We start from the raw sequence: 23,605 nt of genomic DNA on the forward strand, positions 1-23,605 counted from the left end.
CAGCAATGACCAGAGATGTACTTAGTCAGAGTGCAGCTAACCTACTCTCTTAGCAAGCCGAATTCTAACCCACTTACACCTGCACTAACACACCCTCACAGGTAGGTGTTCTGCTGAGTAAACACCCCTTTGGGCTGTTCAAGTTCCCAATCCTCAAAGCAAGATCCAATTTTGATCCTTGTACTTCACAAAACTTTTTTTTAAAGTAACAAAAGCAGAAATAACAGAGGATACTCATGTTAAAAAGTGATTAACCAAACTTCCAACTAATGACAAGTCTTCTGATTAATGGACATTTTCCAATTTTCATCTTATGCTGCTTCAACCCACAAAAATGTTTATTAGATAGATACATGTTTTCCAACCCCCCCACACACAACGAGTTTCTGGAGTTGGCAGTCTCAACAAGACAGTGGAGGCTGCAGGAAGAGAAACCAGAAAGAGCCAGTGTTTGGGAGGTCACACATAGCTTCTGGCTTCAGGCACGTGCTGTCAATGATTCTCAGAGAGTCTCAAAAATGCTAGATATTCTCAGCTAGCATGACACAAATTCAGATTAAAGCAGAATCTACTGGCAGGAGTATCTGAGAAGGATCCTACCTGGGAAACAAAATGACATTGCAAACGACATACCAAAATATTGCAAAATGAGGAAACTGGACAAGATATCAATAGCCCAACTTTTGCTAAATTCCTGAAAACAGCTCTCTGAACTTTAAGGCAATTCCATACCCCTTCTCAGAGGGAAGGGCCTCTGCAGCTGGAGCTCCTGCACAGCCAGTAGCTGCCCAAAATGTGTGTTTATTTAAGTATTTCAAGTTCACAGATATTCAGTGTTATCTGGGGATGTGTAGGCTGGCGGGTAAATTTAATCATTTTAATACACATTTGTCTACACATATTTGCTCTTCAGTTTCAGAAAATGTGCTTAAGCCCTACAACTAAAGACAGAGGAAAAAACAAAACAAAACAAACATTCCACCCTAGTTAAGTTTATTAATCAGAGTAAATACAGTTCTATCTTATCATCATGTGTTCTATGAGGAAACTTCTGTTCTTTTTTTAGATTTGGAGAATTGCTTTTCCTAATAGAATCCCCCAGAACTGAGGACCCTGAACTGCAAACTTGTCCTTTGTCCCAGTTGTTTACCAGTCTTATCAGGCACACATGGGCTGGCAATGTGATTCTAAGATAAAAATTCCAAAGATATAATTAGATGTTTTCCGAGAAACATCTCCCAATGCCATGAAAATTTGTTTGCTGTACTTCACTTCACAGTCGAAGCAAATGGTCTCACAATTTCTTGCCACTTTACCATTTTCTCTTAGATAAGTGAGGAATATGAACTTGACACTGGAGAAAAATGTATACTTTTTAAACAACTCTGAAAATACAGAGCTTATCTCAAACTTCTAGCTGTGGCAATTGGTAAACCTACTTTTCTGTAACACACTTCTTCAAGTTTATAACAACCTGAATATAATGAAAATAAATCTTCTGCCCTGAATTTAACTATAAATGATAAATGATAAGAGGTATATCCCAGGCCAGTGATGTACAGGCTTTCTTATAGTGCCTTATAGATTCATTAGTTCAATTCTGAAGGGGATAAAAAGAGAAAGGAAGGAAGTCACAAATGTGCAGTTACTATGTTGCAGGAGAATACTCCCTAGCCAGTGAAAGAAGTACTGTGAAAACATCTCGTTTTCTACTGAACTCCATCTTTGCTAACAAGACTGAAACCACTTGTGCAAAAAGAAAAATCTTCTACTGCCACCTGCTGGCAATTTATAGTCAATGATTCTCAAAGATACTAGAATAACAAACTTCAGATGAAGAATTTTTGATTTGTAAAGCAGCGATAATCTTTAGGTTCTTATCTATATTTCTCTATTTATGAATATATAATAACTTTTATAATAAATTGTTATGTATATATATCACATACACATGTCTAGAAGTAGAGAATTACAGCCAGAGGAGCACATTTTCCTGACTTCTGATGGCCTCACCACTGACTCCCAGAGGCCAACTCACTGCTTCAAAAGAAAGTCAGAGACTATCACATTTCCATTCTTCCTTTTCCCACAAAAGCCATTCAACTTAGTCCTATGTCAGCAGTAAGGATTTGAAACCAAATGGCCTTGGCAGGCCTGTCTGCAGAGAATTCACAACTCAAAGATTCTTGGTCAGCTAGAGAAGTTTCACTCTCTCAGCCAAAACATCAGAGGCCAAAGCTATGTTTTTGAAGACCTCTCTAGAGGAAACTTAAAATCTACGGATGTCAACATAACAATGACGGAGGATCCCAACTCAGGGATCCTTGGCTAGAACTGGAATACCCCTGCTGGTAAGATTCCATAACTGGAGATACAAACATAATTTTAAAATTCAGAAAGGGTGGGCCCAAGTTCCTGCATTTGGCTTCATTTCTTTTTCTGGAAAGCCTAAGAATTTTTAAAAAGCCTTTGCTAAACAGTTTTAAGGGCGATGATTATTCTTTTTAATTTAGAGGGTATTTTAGAAATCAAAGTAGAGGGGTACACTGTTTTAAAGAAACTACTTTTCTATCAATAATACACCAATTCTCCCTGCCAAAAAATAAATTATAAAGATTATTTTTAACATATTTCATGTCACAAGTCATAAATTACAGGACTTTTCACGCCACACTGCTTCATCCATTTTAAAAATATACTAACAAATTTGAATTTGACTAACCATCTTCTCCAAAATGAATTCAAAGTACAATGTGAATCAGAAGGCAATGTCCTAACATATAAATCCTGAATCCTTCTTTCATGTCCTTAGACATGAGCAAATTTGTCTGCTAGGACACTGAAGAGTCGCCTATAATTCTATGGTTCTATAATTAAGACTTGTGCAAATTCAGCTGCCAAAAAATCACCAGAGTGGGTGGTGAATACAGCCAAGTAAACTCTAATTATGGAAGGCGGGTTTTCTAAGATCTTACATACAAGAAGCAAAGGCAAGATCAGACAGCTAAGATAGTTACTGAGGCAATATAAATAGTCTTGTCAAGTTCATTGTAAGCCCCCCTTTGGTAACAGCTGTTACCGCCCATAGTTCATGAGTAACTTTAAGAAAGCAATCTGGATCCTCTGCTTGGAATCCAGCACTTATTTTTCCCCCAAAAATAGTTATGAAAATTATATATGCCATCCTCATTCATAGGTCAAAAGAAAAAAAAGGAAATGGAAGTCCAATGTCCCAGATAATTTTCTATTTTATATTTCAGCTCCTCCACTAGTATTTTTTTAAGTTCTGTTAGAGTTCAATAAAATACATTATAAAACAGCATGCTAATCATAAGTGTACAGCACAATAAATTTACCTAAATCAACCACATGCATATACCCAGCATCCAATCAAGCACCAGGATTTTCTACACTCCAAAAGTGCCTCACCCACCCAGATAAGAAGAACTTTAATTTTATTTAAAAAAAAAGTACACAGTTCTCTGAATAATATAGTGTATTTTTACTGTCTGGTGCTGTAATTACAGCCTTAAAGTACAAGTTATTATGCCGTTTCCCCTTTGCTGTTATAAACATCTGTGCCCATCTTTCCCTTTACTAACAAACGAACCTGCTCAAACAGCAGCTCCTTTATGAAGACTTCCTTGACCTTAGCAGAAAAATGACTTAGTTCTCATCTACATTCACAGACTAATTTGCAAGTAGTCTATGTTTATACTATCACACTGAACTACAATTATTTATATGTACATCTACTTTCTAGACTGTGAGTACCCCGTGGACAGAAAAGGCCTTATTTAATCTTTCCATCTGCCTTCTGTGCTTTAAACCGCATCCTTTAAACTGCATGCTAATGAATGACTGAATGTTTTGCACACTATTTCTTTTCCCATGGACACCTGAACAATTTTTCAAAAATAGACTGTTCTACCAAATTTTATGCTATAATTTTAAATGAAGCAAAATATACTGTCCAGATACTTTTAAGTATATATCATCTTAATGTCCTCCATATAAATAATTTGTAATAGTAAATTTAATTCAAACAGATTAAATAAAATGTGCTAATTTTACTATGTGTACATATTAGTAATAAAACGTTGCAAATATAAGTTGACAATACAATGCTTTGTGATAAGCCACAGCTATTTTCTTGTAAGCAATTATATAAAGCACTTTTCTGCAGAAAGTTCACAAATACACTTTCTAGGCTTGATGCTGTCATTTCCGTTTACCACCCGCCTTCCTGCATCCTCCTCCACTACAAAACTACAAATGCTTATTTCGACTTAATTTGGGATAACTCTTTACTTACACATTCAGTACAAGGATTACAGAAGAAGAAACATGAACATCTCATCAAAGCTGGACATTCCAGAGCTCTCCTACCTGTGTACCTAAGCTGGCCGCCATCATGTGAGTCAGGAGTTTAGCTGCAAACATGGAATACCTGGCACAGAAGACATGGGAAAGAACAGCCAGGCAGAGACCTGAGGAAACAGAAAAGGCCATGTGTGGTTTTATAATCCGTGAACAAACAGCAGCACAGGGAACAGCGTCGGCACAGTTAAGCACATAAGGCCTGTAAGTCTGTGCATGCTGCACAGCACAGTATCTCTGGGAACAATTATGTTGCAATTTTAATTTGCTCCATTTCATATGACATACAAAAATCTTTACACTTATCAATTAAGCCCAAAGGCTAACTTTAATTTTCAAATAGCTACATACTCCTTTCCCTACTAACAAGAAATCACAAATGAAGCAGATTAATAATTTCATTAGCATTTGGTGTTCTATGTTTCCATTAGACAAGTTTGACTGTTTAGGAATCATATTCCAATCTAATTTTATAAGACCAGGTGGCTTGGATAAATAGATATAATTAGGGAGGTAAATAGGATTTGTCAGGCATAAAATTGTGAATGGCACTCCCAAAACTCAGGTTCGGTAATTGCCCCCTTTTATACACTAAGACTAGCTATGTAATTACAACAGTGATGATTATGAATTTTAAAAACAACTTTATGCTACTGGGTGCTAAAACCAGGCACAAAATGTGTTCTTCCCCCCTAGTTTGACTTTCAACATTTACATTTCTACATTTCTAAGTGGGCGAGAAAACTATTCTTATTTTCCTCAAATATATTTGCATTCACCCATTTACATTACTTCATGGGGAAGACTAGAACCTCAGCCCTAACCCACATATCTTTTGTCTTGCAATTCATATAGCTTTCTTTTAATGCCAGGTTTTTAAATGTCAAATATATACATATTTTAAAAACATTTCCTGTCTTTTAAAATTTAAATGTGCAGCACTTAGTAATTTTTTTCACTTAGGCCTTTTAGTCCACTCTCCTCCTCAATAGAGTTGTTTTGTGTAAGAATTATTCCAACGTGAATGAATAACATGTGTATGCTGCTGTGCCATGTACTTGGCATGCACTGCCTCACTTATCAATGCCTCCTTGACAAACAGGAGACACTGCATTTATGTACTATTTTCTTTTTTCGTTATCTTCTCTGAAGCTATGGGACAAACTTTTAAAGTACACCACTCTCTGGCATAAGTGGACAGGGCATCAGCAAAATGTCCCAAAGGGGTCCAGTTTTGGGTACAGAAATGCTTCTTGTAATTCCTTCTGTGAAAAGACTTCAGTATGTTCATATTTTAATAGGGTAGACAGGTAGACAAACTTCCATATAAGAAGTGAGGCTCTGCATTAGTCAAGGCTTTTGGCCTAGAAAGTTGGCCAAGATATCTGGAGTAATCTGTTTTTAGGAAGGCTGCCATGAGGTGTTCTGGGACAGGTGTGTGAGTGCTGGGCCACCTCCAAAATCCACCCGCGCAAGTACACAATGTATCCAGAAACTGTAGCGGCATGCCTGGTTCTCTACCTTGACTCAGGTGGTCTACAGGCTGTTGAGCTGATGCTATCAACCCATTAATGTACACTAAATCTCCCATGGTGATCAAAGCTAGCCTAAACTCCAGTTTTGAGAGTGTGTGTGTGTGTGTGTGTACATGTAATATACTGACTTAAAATCAGCACCTTGTAAGCATTTTTGTTTGATTCTAGAGCACATGACCACAAATACATGCTTCACTCTAAGTGTGTTGTGGGAGATGGAAATGAGGCCAGGCAAGGGGACTTGGTGCAGGGCAGAGGAGAAATGCACACCCATCAACTGTTTGACTCATAGCTTCTTCCCTTGACTCAGTAATATTCCAGTATACACCCACTTCATATAAATTTAGTTCAGTCACAATGGACCCACTCAGGAAGATTTAATTAAGTGCATTAAGCTTCAGTTAAAATGCTAGCATGACACCTGGTGGCAGAAGCCAGTGGCAGGAAAACGGGCTGGTTCTGCAGCCTAAACCTATAATGTGAGATGCTCACTCGCGTTCAAGCAGGCTGTGCCACAGCCTCAACTGGCTTTGGGAAATATATTGAGTTCCTTCGATTTAAAGACATAAAGACCTCAGCTACCAAGTTTCTAAAGCATTATATTCTAGCCATTTATCTTTCATTTTCTTATCTGATGCTGAATAGCTGTACTTAGCATACATCATTTATATTTACCAGTCAGGTTTAAAAAAAATTACAACAGTATTTGGTTTAAATTCCCTTAATATAAATACATAAATCGCAGAGTACAAAAATGTTATAACAATAATTAGGCTTTTAAAAAAAGAAAGGACATAACATATAGTATTTCCAGTTATTACTCTAAAGGTGTATCTAAACAGTTTTTAAAAATTAATTCCTCGGTTAACTGAATAATGTTCCTTTACTTTTTCTTTCTAGTACTACGTAGGTACTTACGTAGGAAAAGAGCAATTAATTAGTTCATGACACAAATGACTTTTCCATATGATTTGAAAGTGAAAAGGAAGATAAATTACCCTTAACAAAATGATAAGATTGATCATTTTTGCTGTAAATAAGACTCTAAAGAGATAGACTGTTTTGATATTATCAAACTGGACTAAATATCCTCTTAATCTATCTACGCAATATCTGAGTGTTTGCACATGCACAAACATATGTTCTGTTTGTATATCAATATGCATGTCCAGTACACATCTTGATTGTCTGGTATCACTTAAGAATGGAATATACTTTCCAAATTACTGAAGTTTATTCTTCCACAGGCCAAATATTAATACTTTTTCCCATGACAAGTTTTGTAAAATATTTATAAATTTTGTATGTTTATATGTATGTACATATATGTATGTATCTCTGACTTCTCCATAGATAAACCTATATAAAATCAAATGATCACTACATTATTAAATCAGTTATTAGTTTATTAGCCTTGTTTTTTTGTATTTTCCCACATAATGCTAGCAAGAACTGGTACTTTTCCTACTGTTTGTGCTCATCTCTATAGATTCCTATATTCTCTGCCCTCAGCACAATGTCCCTTGGTTACTTGTACTGATTTAAGGGCGAGAGAACAAAATTGTCAGCCTGAAAAGTCTTCCAGGTTGAACAAAAGTCAGTGTTAAACACCTTAGCACATATAGGTTCTGTGTGTTAGGGGCAAGTATTTTTTCCAGATGAGGTTGCCAGGGGCACAGCCCCCAGATAATCATGGGGTGAAACCTGAAATGTTCAATACAATAGCCACTAGCCACTTAGTCTCTTTAAATTTTAATTAACTATATTTAAATGGAATTAAAACTTCACTTCCTCCACTGTACATCAAGGCTCAATCACCAGAGTAGGTCAGTGGCTACCACACGGGACAGTGCAGAAGATTAGCATCATGGCAGAAAGATCCATGACAGTGTTAAATGGCCCTGAGTGTATGTTACATTTCAGAAGAATTTTTATTAAGAATGGCTAAGAGGAGATGGTGTGGGACATGAAGGTCTGAACTTAATTTACAGAGCCACAAGTACATCTCATTATTGGAGGATGACAGATCAGCATAGTCAATTCACTCACTGATTTAACAGATAGGTACTGAAATACTACTACATGTGAAGGGCTGGCTCGGGCAACGGAGACGTGATATTCAAAACGACAGCTGCAGCACTCCCACTGCCTGTCTCTGTGTTTCCATCGGCATCTTCGCCCAGACGGAGACTGGTTTATGAAAGGTCAGAGAACACAATTTTGGAAAAGGAGATGTGCAGGAAAACTTTCTGGGTGGTTTTCAGGAAACTTTTCATTGCTCTTAAAACAAGATGCAAATATAAGTGCTCTACCCTTGGCAAGCCTAAACATTGTGTGAAGCTTACTGCTTCGGCAGCCAGCTCAAGACCATGTAGGGGCAAAACTGAGAAAATAAAATTAAATCTTTGAGGAGTGCACTACAAAATAAAGAGAGAGAGAGAAGAGGCTGGACTCCTGATGACACCCTTCTGCTTATTTAAGATATTTTAATTATCTTCCGTTATCCACAGCCAAGTTCATCCTAAATAATACACCTATATGAAGATCTATCCAGAAAGTATCCAGCCACACACTATGAAAAAGAGACAATTTACTGAAGAAAATATAAAATGCAAGAAACATTGTGCACAGGACAATGATGCCTCAGGTGCCTTCCATGTAGGCACCTTGGGACCTAACATAGTTTCCCCAGCTCCTTTTCCACTGTTGAAAAGCACTATGCAAAATCCTCTGTTGGAATCACAATCAGCAACCTCATCTTATTTTCTTGAATCTAATCGATGGTCTGAAATCTCTTCCCTTTCAAAGGTGATTTTAGTTTTGGGAAAAGCCAGAAGTTGCAGGGTGCCAAACCTGGGCTATAGCAGGGCTGAGTCACCTGGATGATTGGGTATTTCACCAAAAAACTCTGCATGAGACGTGATGTGTGAGCGGGCACATTGCTGTGATGAAGCTGACAATGACTAGCTACCCATAGTTATGGCTGTTTTCATTGTATTGCATCTCTCAACCAATTAAGAACAATGAGGTAGTGCTTTTTACTAGTTGTTTGGCCTAGAGGGGCATACTTGTGATGCACAACACCTTCCCAATCGAAAAACACAGTTAACATGGTCTTGATCTTGCTGTCTTTACCATGTCTTCTTCTGGTGTGGAGAACCAGGTGACTTCCACTGGGACAACTGGGCCTTTGTTTCCAGATCTTACTCATAGCCACATACCCACAATTCATCTCCAGTTATGGCCTTTTTGAGGAAATCTGGTTAATTGGTAGTGGTCTGAATCAAGTCATTAGTAACGGCATCATGATGTTCCTTCTATTCTAGTAGAAGAAGCCACAGAATGAATTTTGCCAAGACATGTTTCATGCCAAGATCCTGTATCAAAATCTCAGACAGAGTAGTTTTTGGAATCAGCTTCTAGTTCAGCTTCTAATTCTCACACTTTCATACCAATCTCTGTTGACTGCAGCCCGTATACATTCAACATTCTCAGGTGTTCTGCTTGCCGCAGGCCTTCCAGAATGTGGGTCACTTTCAACAGATTATCGACCTTCTTTGAACAGTTTGTGCCGCACTTTGATTTGTGCTGCACTCCTTGCATCATCCTTGAAAGACTTCTGAATCATCAAATAGTTTCCACAGAGGAATGATCAAGCTTAATGCAAAATTTGATGCAGTTGTATTTCTCTACTTGCTCAGTCATTTTGAATGTGACAGACACACAGTACACTCGCTCACTCAATGGCATCTACTACCCCCACTGACTAGTACAGTGAAGTTTTCATTGTTCATGCATGCACGTGTCAGTCCACTTTCCTTGGCTGCCAGGTTACAGTGATGTTGCACAAACCATTCTCATGTATTAACAATGGCTAGACTTTTTCCAGACAGACCCAGTATGTACCCAGTAGAGAAATCCAACATTTTTTATTTATGTAAGAATTAAAACTAAGCTCTTAGATTTATCAACTGTAGTTACCCTTTAAATGGCTTTTTAAAAAATTCTTGCACTTTTTTTCTATTCTTGTGAATAACTCCTCAGTTAATAGTCAAAATGAAGCTGTTTCAATTTACCTCCTCATAATTGTAATTGCTATCCTAGGACAATGATTACAGTGAATATGAACTGGATATTTTTGGAAGAATTTGACATCAAATTTTAGAAAATGTCTCTTATTTTTAAAAAATAATTTGAAATTAGTGGATAGCATCTGGTAAAATTATAAAGTTTTTTTTTAAACTATCAGAATCTCAGCTTATAAAATATAAAAGGCAGAATTAAAATATCCTAGCAGTTTAATAAACCTTGAACAAAATAATAAACATGTTTCAAAGAACTTGGGATTATATTTCTTTACTTATCCTGTAAATCTTATTATTTAGCAATTATACACAATTACTTCCTGTTACTTCCTGTAAAACTGACATTGTGTTGGCATTTATCACCTAGTAGTCTATGAAGTAAATAAAACTATTAGCCGTTTAAAAAGAAAGTTTTAGCTTAACTAATGTTTATGTACTTCTCCACCATAAGAGAACAAAATAACAACACGAACAAAAAGAAACAACCCTGAGGTCTGTGTCCATCTCTAATCTCAGCTTAAAGCATTCCAAACAGAGCAGACTCACCGACAAGCACATCAGACATGGCCCGGGTCATATATTGATGGTAAAACTTGAAATGGTTATGGATTATAATAGGGTCTCACTAAAATCACAAAGCCATAGAAATTGTATTCAGAGTCAAAATGAGAATGATTCCAATCCAACAGCCTGTCTTTGATAGTACAACATCAATAGAGTTATGGGAAGCAGAGTAAGCTTCTTCGACATTCTACAAATAGTAATGTGTACTTCAAACTATGCTTAGGTTCTTTAAAGTAATTATACTATGAAATTATAGAATTATCATCTGAAGTTATTTACTTTTGGGGCAAATTTCATAATGTTACACTAATGTGCACAGTTACGTTTTACTTTTTTCCTCTTTTTTAGCTTCATGAGATAACCTTAGTTTAATTTCTTGGAATTTGGTACACTGGTTTTTAATTTTAAAAGACATAGGTATATGCCTTGACCTTTCATCTTTCTAAGCTGAGCATTACTAAACTTTTCACCCTGTATTTCACACACTGCTCGTTTTAGTTGCTCTATTCTAGTATAGTAACCAGAAATGTGAACCACATTTGGAACAGACACACTGTGATCTATCCTGATTTAAATAAAAGGCTTAACTCCTGTCTAATTGTATGTTAACCCATTTCGTGAAAAGAGCTAGTCGGATTACTTCCAAATTCAGAGGGATCTTCAGTGTAACCTGCCCTAAATTAATGAATACATATGTAAGATATGGAAAACTCTCTTCTCTAGTTCCCATGGGCCCATCTGAGGGATGGACATCCAATCTCCCCTGAAACGGAAACTGAGACACAAAGACAAGACTTTATGTCTCCTTATCTACAGAACATACGACACACATTGCAATATGTCACAGAGAGAAAAGCAAAAACACTACAACTGACCCTTGAACACCAGGGGTTTGAACTGCATAAATCTACTTATACACAGATTTTGTTCAATCAACAAACCGAAGAAAGTTGCAGATGAACACATAGCCTAAAACGAAGATGACATAAGCTTACGGTATGGGTAAATACAGTACAGCAGTATAAATGTATTTTCTCTTCCTTATGATTTTCTTTTCTCTAGCTTACTTCATTGTAAGAATGTGGTATACAATACATATAACACAAAATATGTTAATTGACTACATAATCATAAGGCTCCTGGTCAACAGTAGGCTATTAATAGTTAGGTTTTGGAGACTCAAGGTTCTACACATAAATTCATGACTCACAGGGGGGTCAGTGTCCCCCATCCCCACTTGGTTCAAAGGTCAACTGTAATTTCAAATGTAACTTCAAGTCAAAATTATACAAATAGATGCTGATGTTTAGGTGTTTATTCTCAAATGTATAAGCAAATCTATGTAGCCTTTGCTAAAGTAAGCTGCAAAAAATATATATTTGTTAACAATTCTTCCAGGAAATATAATCCTTCTAGTCTTTTATAAAAATCAAAACAGTGTTTTCACTTTAGTTTTTAAAACTCTTTGTTTTGATGTTCAATATTTAGAACAAGTGAGGGGTTTTGTGGGTCCCAGCAGCACTTGGATTTATCTCTCTATTGATATACATAAAATAACATCTATTTTTATTTTAGCTTTTTACCCTTTGGTGTTATTTCCTCATTCTCTGAAATTTCTATTAATATTAAAGTAAAATATGATGTCTCCATCTGGTTTTGGAACTATGTTGACCTAGAAGAATCTATCAAGCAAGAAATGTCATTCTTATAAAATATGTTATTAAGAATAAAAAATTATTAAGACTCTCAACCATATAATCAATGCAAGAAATGAGAATAATTATATAGTCATTCTAATTTAAGTTATAGGTGAATGGTTGGGCAGACATTAACACAATTCAAGTTCCTACTCCTGTCAGAAATGAAACCTAGATGTGAAAGGTAAAAAAGACAGTTTATTTTTTATTTTTCATATTTTTATTTTTAAAACTTTTATGCATTTACTTTTAGAGAGAGGGCAAGGGAGGGAGAAAGAGAGAGAGAGAGAAATCAGTGTGTGAGAGATACACAGATCGGTTGCCTCTCGCACACCCCCAACCAGGGACCTGGCCTGCAACCCAGGCACATGCATGCCCTGACCAGGGACCGAACTGGTGACCTTTCCATTCATAGGCTGGGGCTCAATCCACTGAGCCACACCAGCCAGGCAACTGTTTATTTATTTTTTTAAACAGAGCATATTTAGAGCTCCTAGTTGGTAGACTACAAATCAACCAAAGGGGTAGGTTTTTTTTAAGTGAAAATACAAACTGCTTTGTATACATTATCTCACACAATCCTGACACTCTAATGCAGAACCTGCCCTCACAAGACTATGAACTATGTATATCCTTTCCTATTGTCCAGCTTCTACCTCACACTGTATTTTATACTCTTTATGAGCTGGAAGTGTGTCTTGTTTTTCCCTCAGTACAAAGTTGGCCTTCCATAAGCATCCACTGAATGAATTAATAAATAAGTCAATGGGAAAGTTTATTTCCTCCCAGTGCTGATGAATTACAGTATATTTGCATTTGTGTATATAAAATGAATATGGTAAAACAGACTTTCATTCTCATAAATACTCTAAGTCATTGGCACAAAAATATTGCAACTGACCTGAGATACATATAAATCCAGAAGAGAAAAAGGCTTCATTGTACGGAGACAAGTCGTCAGTCTGGGCGTAGACAGCGTACACAGACATGTAAGAACAGGCACATTCCACATAGTCTGAAGTGTCCTCAACCAGTTTGCAAAACTGACTGTCAGACAACCAGCTGGGGCAAAAAGACAATTGTCACTAATCTGCTTTCATCAATGGGTAAGGTGCTAGATGACTTTTAAAGAAAGAATAACTTAACAAATATAAGTGTTGTTGACTCCAGACTCACGTACACCACAGTGTCCAGAAGAAACACTGGAGGGAACATCTTGAGCATGACATGACACAAAAGATCCCACAGGGGACATTAGGAAGCAGCCTAAATACTATCCAGACCTCCAATAGCATTGGAGAAGCTGGTCCTTTCAACAGAGCAGTACCATTTGCTACCTAATCTAAAGCAAACACACCCAAGGTTTTCAACAGAAGGCACCTTTTTCTATGTTTCAAAAGTCCCAAAAGATTGACACAACCATTACAATGTGTAGTGTTCACCCTTTCTTATTTTTCATAATTCCCAGTAATCTGAACTACATAATTTACTTACATGCTTTTCTAAAATTCCTTCCTCATTTTTTTTTTTTTTAGTTTGGAGCCAATTAAATGTTTTCCAGGATTCCCTTTTTTTTTTGTAAACCTCACCCTAGGAGATATATCTATATATTTTTTAATTAATTGAGAGAAAAAGAGAGAAACATCAATCAGTTGCCTCCTGTAAGCGCTCTGACTGGACACTGAACCTGCAACCTAGGTATGTGCCCTGACTGGGGACAAAACCTGCAACCTTTAGGTGTACAGGACAACGTTCCAACCAACTGAGCCTCCTGGCCAGGCCAGAGTTCTTTGAAGTGTAGCAGGGTTTCTATAAGTCTGGCTAATTTAGCCCAAGAACATTGTCATGATCATGGCAAACACAACATCACATGCCAAGACTTCGCAGCACTCCACAGGGACTACTGGTTGAGCCCCTTCCCTTTTAATGCCTTGATTTTTTTACTTTTTTTCTTTTTTAAGTATTAATTAATTTATTTTTTCACTTTACTTTTATTGTTGTTCAAGTACAGTTGTCTAAGGTTATATAATTTCTCAACTCCAATTACAGGTTCAACCTTGAAACATTCATTATTAATTTTATATTGAGGATCACATAGTATCTGTGTATTAGGTTTAAGATCTGCCATCAGGCATTATGAGTTTCATTTGATAATTCGGTTTTTTTTTCTATGGATAACCAGAATTTTGGTGTTCAAAAGATGGTTGGTTAGCCAACTGAGCTGTTAAACTTACTTAGGATTTTAGTTTATGTGGCTGAAAGTTAGTAATAACTTTTTACCCCTTGGTGTTATTGCATCAGTCTCTGAAATTTCTATTAATATTAAAGTAAATTTTGATGTCTCCATTTGGTTTGGAGCTATGTGGACATAGGAGACTCTATTAAGCAAGAATATCATACTTATGAAAGATGGTATTAAGAGTAAGAAATTATTAGGACTCCCAACCATATAATCCCTGGGGAGAGAGCTGGGGGTTCTAAAAATCTGTATTTTTTAACCAGTCCTCCAGCGAATTTGGTACATCTTATTAGTGGACCCTCATGTTTGCAAACAATGAGGAGATACAAAGATGACCCTGTCAGATCTGAAACCTGCTGGGAAAAGTCTAGAGGTTATTAGGATAAAAATTACACATTAGTGTTAAAAAGTTTTATAGGCCCCAATACATGTAGAGTATATAGAATTATATCATGGATCTTGTCAACAAAATGATATCTTGTCAAGATCGCTAACCAGAGAAATGGAGCAAAACATTTTCAATGGAAGATTTGAGAGAGAAAAAAAAAAGGTAAGGGTTTATCTCTAGCTATATGCCCTCTCTAAAACAAAACAAAACAAAACAAAACAAACAAACAAAAAAACCCCGCCATCCCAGCTTTCACTACTACATTTGAATTGATCTAGTGGCTGATTTGGACCCTAGACCCTCTGCACCAGCACTGCCTGACCCTAAAGCATTGGCTGAGCTCTGAGGAAGAGAACTACTCAGAAACTTGACCTTAGGCCAAGAGAAAGAATCACTCTCTTCTTCCCATTCCTATGCATGGCTTTAACCCCAAAAGGTCCTCTAAGCCATACGTGCACTAGAATTATAAATCCCTGTTAATTCCTCTGAACATAGAGTATCGGCTCCAGAACCACAAGCCCAGATGGAAGGGAAAAAAATTTCCTTTCCTGTCCAATAAATTAACAAATATCCATAGGAAAGTTATCTGAAATGAGCAGAACTCATGGTAAGTCCCATGAAAGCACTAATAATCAAGAAGTAAATACTGTGCTAAACACATATTTAAATGGTTTTGCTACATTTGCCACCTGTACAATGCTAGACTAGCTCCCATGCTTCCCTGTCTTATTTGTTGTAAAGGTCATTCTCCAGTCTAAAGTCCATCATTGCTCAGTAGGAAAAATTGGGCTCAATTGTACTGAAATAGAGGAAGACCAAATTCTGATTTTAAACAATTATTAGTAAGTACCTTGCAGTAGCCTGATTCCAAAGGAGACACAGAGAGGTTTTGGGAACAATTCTAGGCTCAGCAGCGTGAATCCTGTAGAGAATCTCATTACTGTCGGTCAGGGGCTGTGAACGCTGACTTTTCACACTCAAAGATAATACCTATAATATGTAAAAAAAAAAAACTTAATCATGTTTCCAAGTTAACGTCATGACTGAATCTCCCATTTTGAACTTTGCTTCATTGTTCTAGTTGCTTTGATCACTACGTATTGCTGCTATTTACAAGTAGCTTCCTTATGAATGCAGGGCACCTCCCTGGTTTTCCACTGCAAACATTCCACCTCCATTCCAGTTTCTGACAGTCTTCAGCCGACAACACTCACTCTGACTATAATTGTTGGACTTCATCATGAGTAGGGTATATAACATACTATTAGTGGAAGCTATATGTCTTCACTTTCCCTACTTTGACATATAGTATACTCAATAAAACATGATGGAAATACTTCCAGCTGTTTCTGAGGCAAAATATTTTACAAGTAGTTCACAAAGATGGAATATGTTTCAAGTCATAATTAGCTCACCATGCGTAGCACTTCCCACAAATCTGATCAGGCAAATGCATTCTGAGGAGTGTGGCTGCTATGGAAAATTCAGATTTCAACCATAATTCTTTATAATGATAGATTACCTTATTTTTCAGGACAGGAAGATTGTTTCCACTTATAAACCACTGCTGGCTACTATACTCTGTAAACTGGACTACTTCACATAGGCTGTTCTCAGACATTACTTCTGCATCCGGGACATCCAATAACCTTTCTGGAATTTGAATATAGTCGCCTTCCTTTCCTTCAAACTTGTGCCCATTGATTTGTTGAGGATACCAGTGAAGGGCCAGTATGGACAGATATGGGCAGCTGTCGAGAAGGGTTTTGCCTCTACAACACAAAAGCAAAAGGCCTGCTAAAAGGCATGTATTTTATGTATTTTTTGTATTTGTTCTATATATCCACTTATATTTGTTAAAATGCATTAGACAGGGTCTCTGTTCTTTGTATATAACCATGACACCACCAACCCAGAAGCAGTAGAGAGAATGTGTTTCCAGTTCTTTTATGGCTGTCATGATTTTTTCACAGAACTTTCTGTATCCTTCCCTATGCCTGATCCCCCTTATAACCTAAAACATGGGTTTTTGAAAGCTGTTTCATGGGTATCAGGTATAATCCATGGCTATAAAATGGACTTTTCGGTTACTTGTATCAGCTTCAGTGGGATAGGTTGAAGAAAAGGCATACCACTAAAGTGAAACACTCTGCTTTATTTAAGAATGTTGTAAATCTCGTATGTCTGCAGCCATGTGTTCATCAAGAGTTACTTCACCCCTTTCTAACCCACCAGTGAATTGCTAATTTGACCATGTGACTGGTAGGAGAAACAGCCCTGAACAGTGATCTTTATCCATTTAACAATTCTGTTTTGAACACTCCCTAGGCATAAGATTCTGTGCTCAGTGAAATTGCTTCCAAGCCTCAGTGTGTTGAAATCAGTTCAAAGCTTGTTTAAAAATGCAGATTTCTAGATAGCACCCCAGACTTATTAAGTCAGAACCCTTGCTGTGGGAGGGAGCTGGAGGTTCTAGGAATCTGTATTTTTTTAACCAGCCCTCCAGTGAATCTGATACATCAGATCAGTGGACCCATCATGTTTGTAAACAAGGAGGACATACAAAGAATCAGATCTTAAGCCTGCTGGGAAAAGTGTAGAGGATATGAGGATAAAAATTATGCATTAAATGTTAATAAGTAATATAGGTCCCAATACATGTACAATATATATAATTATATCATGGATCTAAATAATACCGTGTCAAAACTGCTAACTAGGGAAATGGAGCAAAGATTTTCAATGGAATTTTTGAGAAAGAAAGGAAAGGATAAGGGCTAACCTTTATCTCTAGCTATATGTCATTTCTTTAAAAAAAAATTACACCCTTCTCCCAGCTTTGACTACCAGATTTGACTCAATGCCTTCAAATATCTATCTTTAATCCCGCTATTAATCCAGAGCTCTAGACTCTATGTCCAAGAGTCCTGGAGAAGCACCTCAGCCTGTGGAGGCCACACACACCTCCACAACAGCCTGAAGTCATCTCTGCATCTCCCCATCCGGCCTCCCACATTTTCACTGGTGACTCTGAGCTAACAACTGCCACTGTCACTGCCACCTGTGTGCAATGTGGCTGAGACCAGTGAACTATAGCCACATGGCTACATAACCCCCTATCACCTCACTAGAATCTGCTGAGGTTTAGCTCAGTCAGCACTGTCGTGGAATGGACTCCACCACCTTTGCATATTGAGGACATCACATGCATGGTGATTCTGCTCAACCTTGACACAAGTGTGACAAATGGCTGGTCCCTCTCCCTTGCTGATGACAACCACTCTCCCTGATACCTTATCTTTGGATATCCATGCCCTTCTACTACACTCACTTTGATCAATTCCACAATCTGCTTTGCACCCAGGCTGAAGTGAGTGGGGAGAAACCCAGTGGAAGGAGCCCATGTTATCATGTACATTGGTGCCACTACAACTCCCCGGTGACCAACCTGTCAGTCAACCCCCTGTGACCAACCGCAGTCAGCCCTCAGTCAACCTCAGTCAGCCACGTGACATTGTTTTTACTTGGCTTCCAACTGACTGTTCTTAGATTCTATCATTCTTCTCAATATCTCTGCTCAACTCCCAAACCCTCACTCTCAGTAGATGCCCTTGAATACTGCTTAAGGCAATGTAAATAATGCATATCAGGATGGTCAACATCTTTGGAGTTTTCTGAGTAAGAAAAACTAGTCTTTATTTAGTCCTTATTTTCTAAGTTCAATTTGTCACCTATATGTTAATTCTACAACCCAATTATTTTCAAGGTTACCACAGTCCCCATGTTCCTGACTCAATTTCACTCTCATCTTCTCTTATGGGAACAATTACCTCTATGCAGTCTTCCTATTTCCTGATTTACCCTGTTCTTTAGCCTTTCTCACTGTCCTGTAGTGACAGACCTAACATCCTCAGTCTGATTCTTCCACACACATACACACCATACCTAGCTTATTCTATGTTCAACCTTTAGCTTGATGATCTCCCCAAACACACCATGCTATTCTTGCCTGACTGCCATTGTACGTGCTGTTTCCTCTTCCTGGATAACTCAGGAGCAAAGGTAAGTCTATGAAGAGGAAGCACATGGTAGGAAATATATTGATTCATGTACTCATTCTACTCACTTATTGTACCACAACCACTGAGAATCTACCATGTACCAGATAGTCTTCTAGACTATCCTGAGAATAGTCTCCTGAGAATACATTAGGCAATAAAACAGAAGAGATCAGTTTTTTTGTGCATCTTAGACTCTCCTGAGTTCTCCCTGGGCCTTTGAAGGCACAGATATGGGAACCAACATTCACAGCAGGGTAGATGGTTCACATCTAAGACAACCTTAACATCCCGGTGATCTTCAGAAATATGGGAAAACAAATTGTAAGAATTGGGACTATGGGGAATGCAAAGCTATGAACTACTTCTGTCATTGAACAACATAGTCAAACACAGTGTAAAAGGAAAAAAGAGGGTATTGCTTAACTATGCATGATGCATACACACATACACTGTGGCCTCTGCTAACTAACTCGAAGTAAAGAAATTGTCCATTTCAGAGGTTTCTGAAGACATCAGAGACATTTATAAATAGTATTGAAGAGCCAAACTGCTAATCATTAGTCTCAGATGGACATTTAGGAAGAGGGAGGACAGGAGAAGGACCTCCTGACAGGACATGGAGAGCCTCTCAAATACTTTGCTGATGCTTCTCATTGAGGAAACCAAGTTCCTCAGATGCAGTCATGGCGTTAAAAGAAGAATACAGTATCAGGGGGTGTCGGTTCTGTACCTAAACCTCAAGTCACGCCCTGGCACTGACCTGGGATGAAAGTTTGGGGCACTTTGGAGCCAGGGAGTCGGGTAAAAGATCTTTTACAAAGCAAGTGATTTACAATCTCTTCTGACCACAGGGCATGGTGGCTGGCAGGGGGAGGTGGCATCAAGTAGGCCTGGGACTGGCCCTGAACTAATCGTGTAACCACTGCAAGCTGTGCAAGGCCCTGGTCTCAGTTTCTACATCTGTAAACAGGAATAATAAAAGCCCTAACCCTATCCTTAAACAGCTACTTAAAATGCTCTTTTGTAGGGATACAATTATATATGTACAACTTTTCCTAAGGACTTGTTCAATCCACATAAAACTTTCATTATATTATATTGTTTATACCTAGATTAAAAAAGGCAATTTCATATTGTTCAAGCTAATACAATGTGAGGACTAGATCAGAGGTACAATTAATATCGGTTATTATTATTTTATTCTTTGACCTATCTTGCAATACTTTTATATCTGAATTGACTAGCTCTTTGAATTTTATGTCTTAAAATCTAAGAAATAAAAAGTTTTACATATCCAATTATTATTTCAACTAACATGTCAGTTCATAAAGGCCCCATAAATAGATGATTTAAATTATTATACCAAATTTTAAAAATGTAGTCTTCAAAATACCTCTGAATTTCAACATATCTTAATACTAGTGACCACAGCATTAGTCAATAAATAAAAATAAACTTTACAGAGATTTATATACACATTTTTAATCAGACATGTTCCATTAAATAATAATCGCTGCATTTTAAATAACACATTACTCTGAAAGAACTGGGCAGGAAATCTGTATTTCCACTCATGTTCTATTATCAGCCATTCTTATGTTAAATCAAATAGAAATAAAATTTTTAGACCTTTGTACTACACTTACCCAATTTACTTTATGAATGTAATTTAAGACATCATGACTTCTGAAGAATATTAACATAGTTACAAAATTAAACTTATAGTGAATAATAAACAGGAGCCACATTTTATTTTTCCCTTTCCTCTTGCTTGCTTCCTGCCATGAAACTGCAGCCATGAAACAACTAGTCTGGAGTTCAGTAATACTCTGAGAGACGCCTGCAAATGGACGGGACCAAACCGCAGCTCCAGGGCAGCACAATGGACAGGGCCCACCTCCCTCTTCTCAGAATGCATCTTCTATTCATTACATAAGGAAGAGTGAGCAGCACGACTTTTATAGTTACAAAATTTTATATCTTCAAAACAAGAGGAACATATTGTTGCCAAGCTACATTTATTTTTCTTGGTGTACCTGCTGTTTTTTCCAAATAATTAATTTCATTTGCCCAGTAGGTATAATGCGTTGACTGTATAGTCTTTAGTTCCATCACCTAATGTCAGTGTGCATGGTGCATTACTTTGTAAACTGTGAAGGAATACATATCAAGTACAGCTAGTATATGAAAAGATACTTACTTTTCACCAAGAGAGCCACAGGTAACATCAGTTGACAGGGAAAAGGCGAAATTTTCAGTCACTTCCGTGAAGTGACTGAATCCCCTGGTGTCCTTGCGCTTCGGGTTAATAAGAGCACAAAGAATCTCATAGAATAGATTTCGGTTTTCAATACTGAATGCTTGACTTTTTCCTTCAACAGTTATCTGGAAAAATCCAAGTATAAAAATGTATCTTCAGAAATAAAGTGCTTCAATAATATGTATCATATAATAAAATGTGTTTTTTATTAACAATTATTGGCATTAACAAAATAAGGATGAACCTCTGAGGAATTAAGTGAAATGAGTATCAAAATTATATTTCAAATATATCCATTTATACTTTAAAAAGCACAATCATTTATAAAGAAATGACATAATTACCAAAATAGTTTATATTTAATAACTAGCCCAAAATGGTTGCATGAATCACTTATTTTTAACTACAATAATTAACATCATGAGTCAAAATTAACCTCACTTTTACATCTACCCCAAGAATTCTTATTCTTTTGACCAACAATTAAGGAAATAAATACAAGAATATCTGTCCATAAAAGGAGCAAGATTATTCTTGATTATCAGTGTTTCATTGAACAGAAGCTACTGCATACCACTAAGTTTCTAAAATATCAAATACCACTAAGTTTCTAAAACATCAAATGAGAAAATCCTCTTCCAACCAGGAATAGTCAAGAGCTCCTGGCATTCTTGCCTTTATTGTAAGCATGAGCCTTCCTACCTTAAAGGACTGGGGTACTTGTTGTTTGAGGGTAAAGGAGAATAAGAGGGAAAATCACCTTCATAATTTTTTTTCCTTTACAGAATGATAGGGATTACATCTTTACTGTCTGACTCAGCTTCGGTGTGAAGGCACTGACTTGTTATTCTGTTATACTCATATATCTGAAAAGTCTCTATTAATTCTTCAACATCCAAATTAGTCATTTCCTCTGACTTCTACACTGTGCCCCACCTGCCTCATCACACACACGATCAGTGTCTTTGTAGTCTGCATGTACCTTTATTAATGAACTTATGACAACACTGAAATGATTGATTTGTCACTCTTACTAGTTAAGCTCATTGAGTAAGTGGCTCATGTTCTCCATATTTTTTTACATTTTTATAATCCATATGGTACCAAGAAGATAGCGGAACTGAAGATGTAAGTGTAAGAGTAGCCATCTCAAAGATAGTAAGGAAGAGTGGAGAATAATCCATAAGGAAAAGGTGATCAAAAGTATAGAATAAAATTTAACAAAATAAACATTACAATGAAGACAAGGAATAGCCCACTGGATACTGAAACAAACTGAATTATGTTAAATGGAAAATAAGCTCAAGGACTGCTCCCAGGATTCAGGGAGAATATTACAAGTAGGACTAATCCAAAAGATACAACAGGCATACAGAAGGAGCAGGCAGAAGTAAAAAACTACACAGCTAAAGAAATACCCCTATCTATAAATACAGAGCTTGCTTTATATCAGTGAAAGTTAGAAATGGAAACAATACCAGATGTACTTGGTGATTTTTAAATATTATTTCAAGAGTTAAAAAATCTTACCAGAAAACCAGACAGGAGAAAAAATTATTCTAACAGAGAAACAAACATTCAGTTTGACAGACTTTTTCTGGCAAATGAAAAGCCAGAAACCACCAGAGCAACATGTGGAGTTTTGAGAATTAAAGGCTAGGATCCAAAACTTCTAGGGCCACCCCACCTTTCATTCACATTCAAGGGCAAAAAGAAAAGTTTCTTTTAGTAAAACACACACACACACACACACACACACACCCCCCAAAGATCATTTATATAATCCTTGGTTTCTCTAGGTGCTGTTCTCCAATGGTTATATTAACTTCTCTAAGTTTCATCACAACAATCTTGTGAAGGGGGCACTAGTGTTGTTTTGTTTTGCTTCCAGAAAAGGAAACTGAGGCAGAAAGAGGTTACCTCACCTGCCTGAGTGCACTGGGCTAGTGAAGAGGAGGCACTCGTGACAGCCACCTGCACTGACGCGAAACAACCCACACAACTAGCTGGTCCCAAGACAACAGGCCTCAGTCTGGAGACAGGTCGTGCAAAAGTATCGCCAACATGAAATATAACACCAGGCGGTAAAGTACAGAGCTGAGTCTAAGTCCTGTTAGTGTGATTATAAATTAAATCAAATGGGAAAAATAATTCTTAACATACAAGATATATAGCACAAAATATATATGATAAGAAACATCTTTGCTCTACAAGGCCATTTTATGTAAACAAGAAAGAGAACTGCCCAAATTATCCAAATTGGCTTACAAAAAGTAAAGAGCCTGAGTCAACCATGGGAAATATTTTTTTTAACTGTCAGGAAAGAAAACAAAAAAGGAGATTTCACAGAACATATTACTGTGTTCTTTCAAGTGTTCCAGAACAAAACATTAGGG

At 37.1% G+C, this 23,605-nt stretch overlaps 1 protein-coding gene across 1 annotated transcript in view; it reads right to left on the reverse strand.

The window, feature by feature from the left end:
* ADGRV1 (adhesion G protein-coupled receptor V1) overlaps positions 1-23,605 on the reverse strand; it is a 516,573-nt gene that overhangs the window by 262,572 nt on the left and 230,396 nt on the right. The window contains exons 80-84 of the mRNA XM_045847901.1: positions 21,150-21,334; positions 16,411-16,660; positions 15,739-15,878; positions 13,163-13,323; positions 4,390-4,490 (exon numbers count right to left, since the gene is read on the reverse strand). Coding sequence (XP_045703857.1) covers positions 4,390-4,490; positions 13,163-13,323; positions 15,739-15,878; positions 16,411-16,660; positions 21,150-21,334 — 837 coding nt within the window. The remainder of the gene's footprint in view (positions 1-4,389; positions 4,491-13,162; positions 13,324-15,738; positions 15,879-16,410; positions 16,661-21,149; positions 21,335-23,605) is intronic.

The sequence above is a fragment of the Phyllostomus hastatus genome, unplaced genomic scaffold (genome assembly GCF_019186645.2).
Source record: "Phyllostomus hastatus isolate PE091 unplaced genomic scaffold, TTU_PhHast_1.1 phas_contig_58, whole genome shotgun sequence".
Taxonomy (NCBI): Eukaryota; Metazoa; Chordata; class Mammalia; order Chiroptera; family Phyllostomidae; genus Phyllostomus; species Phyllostomus hastatus.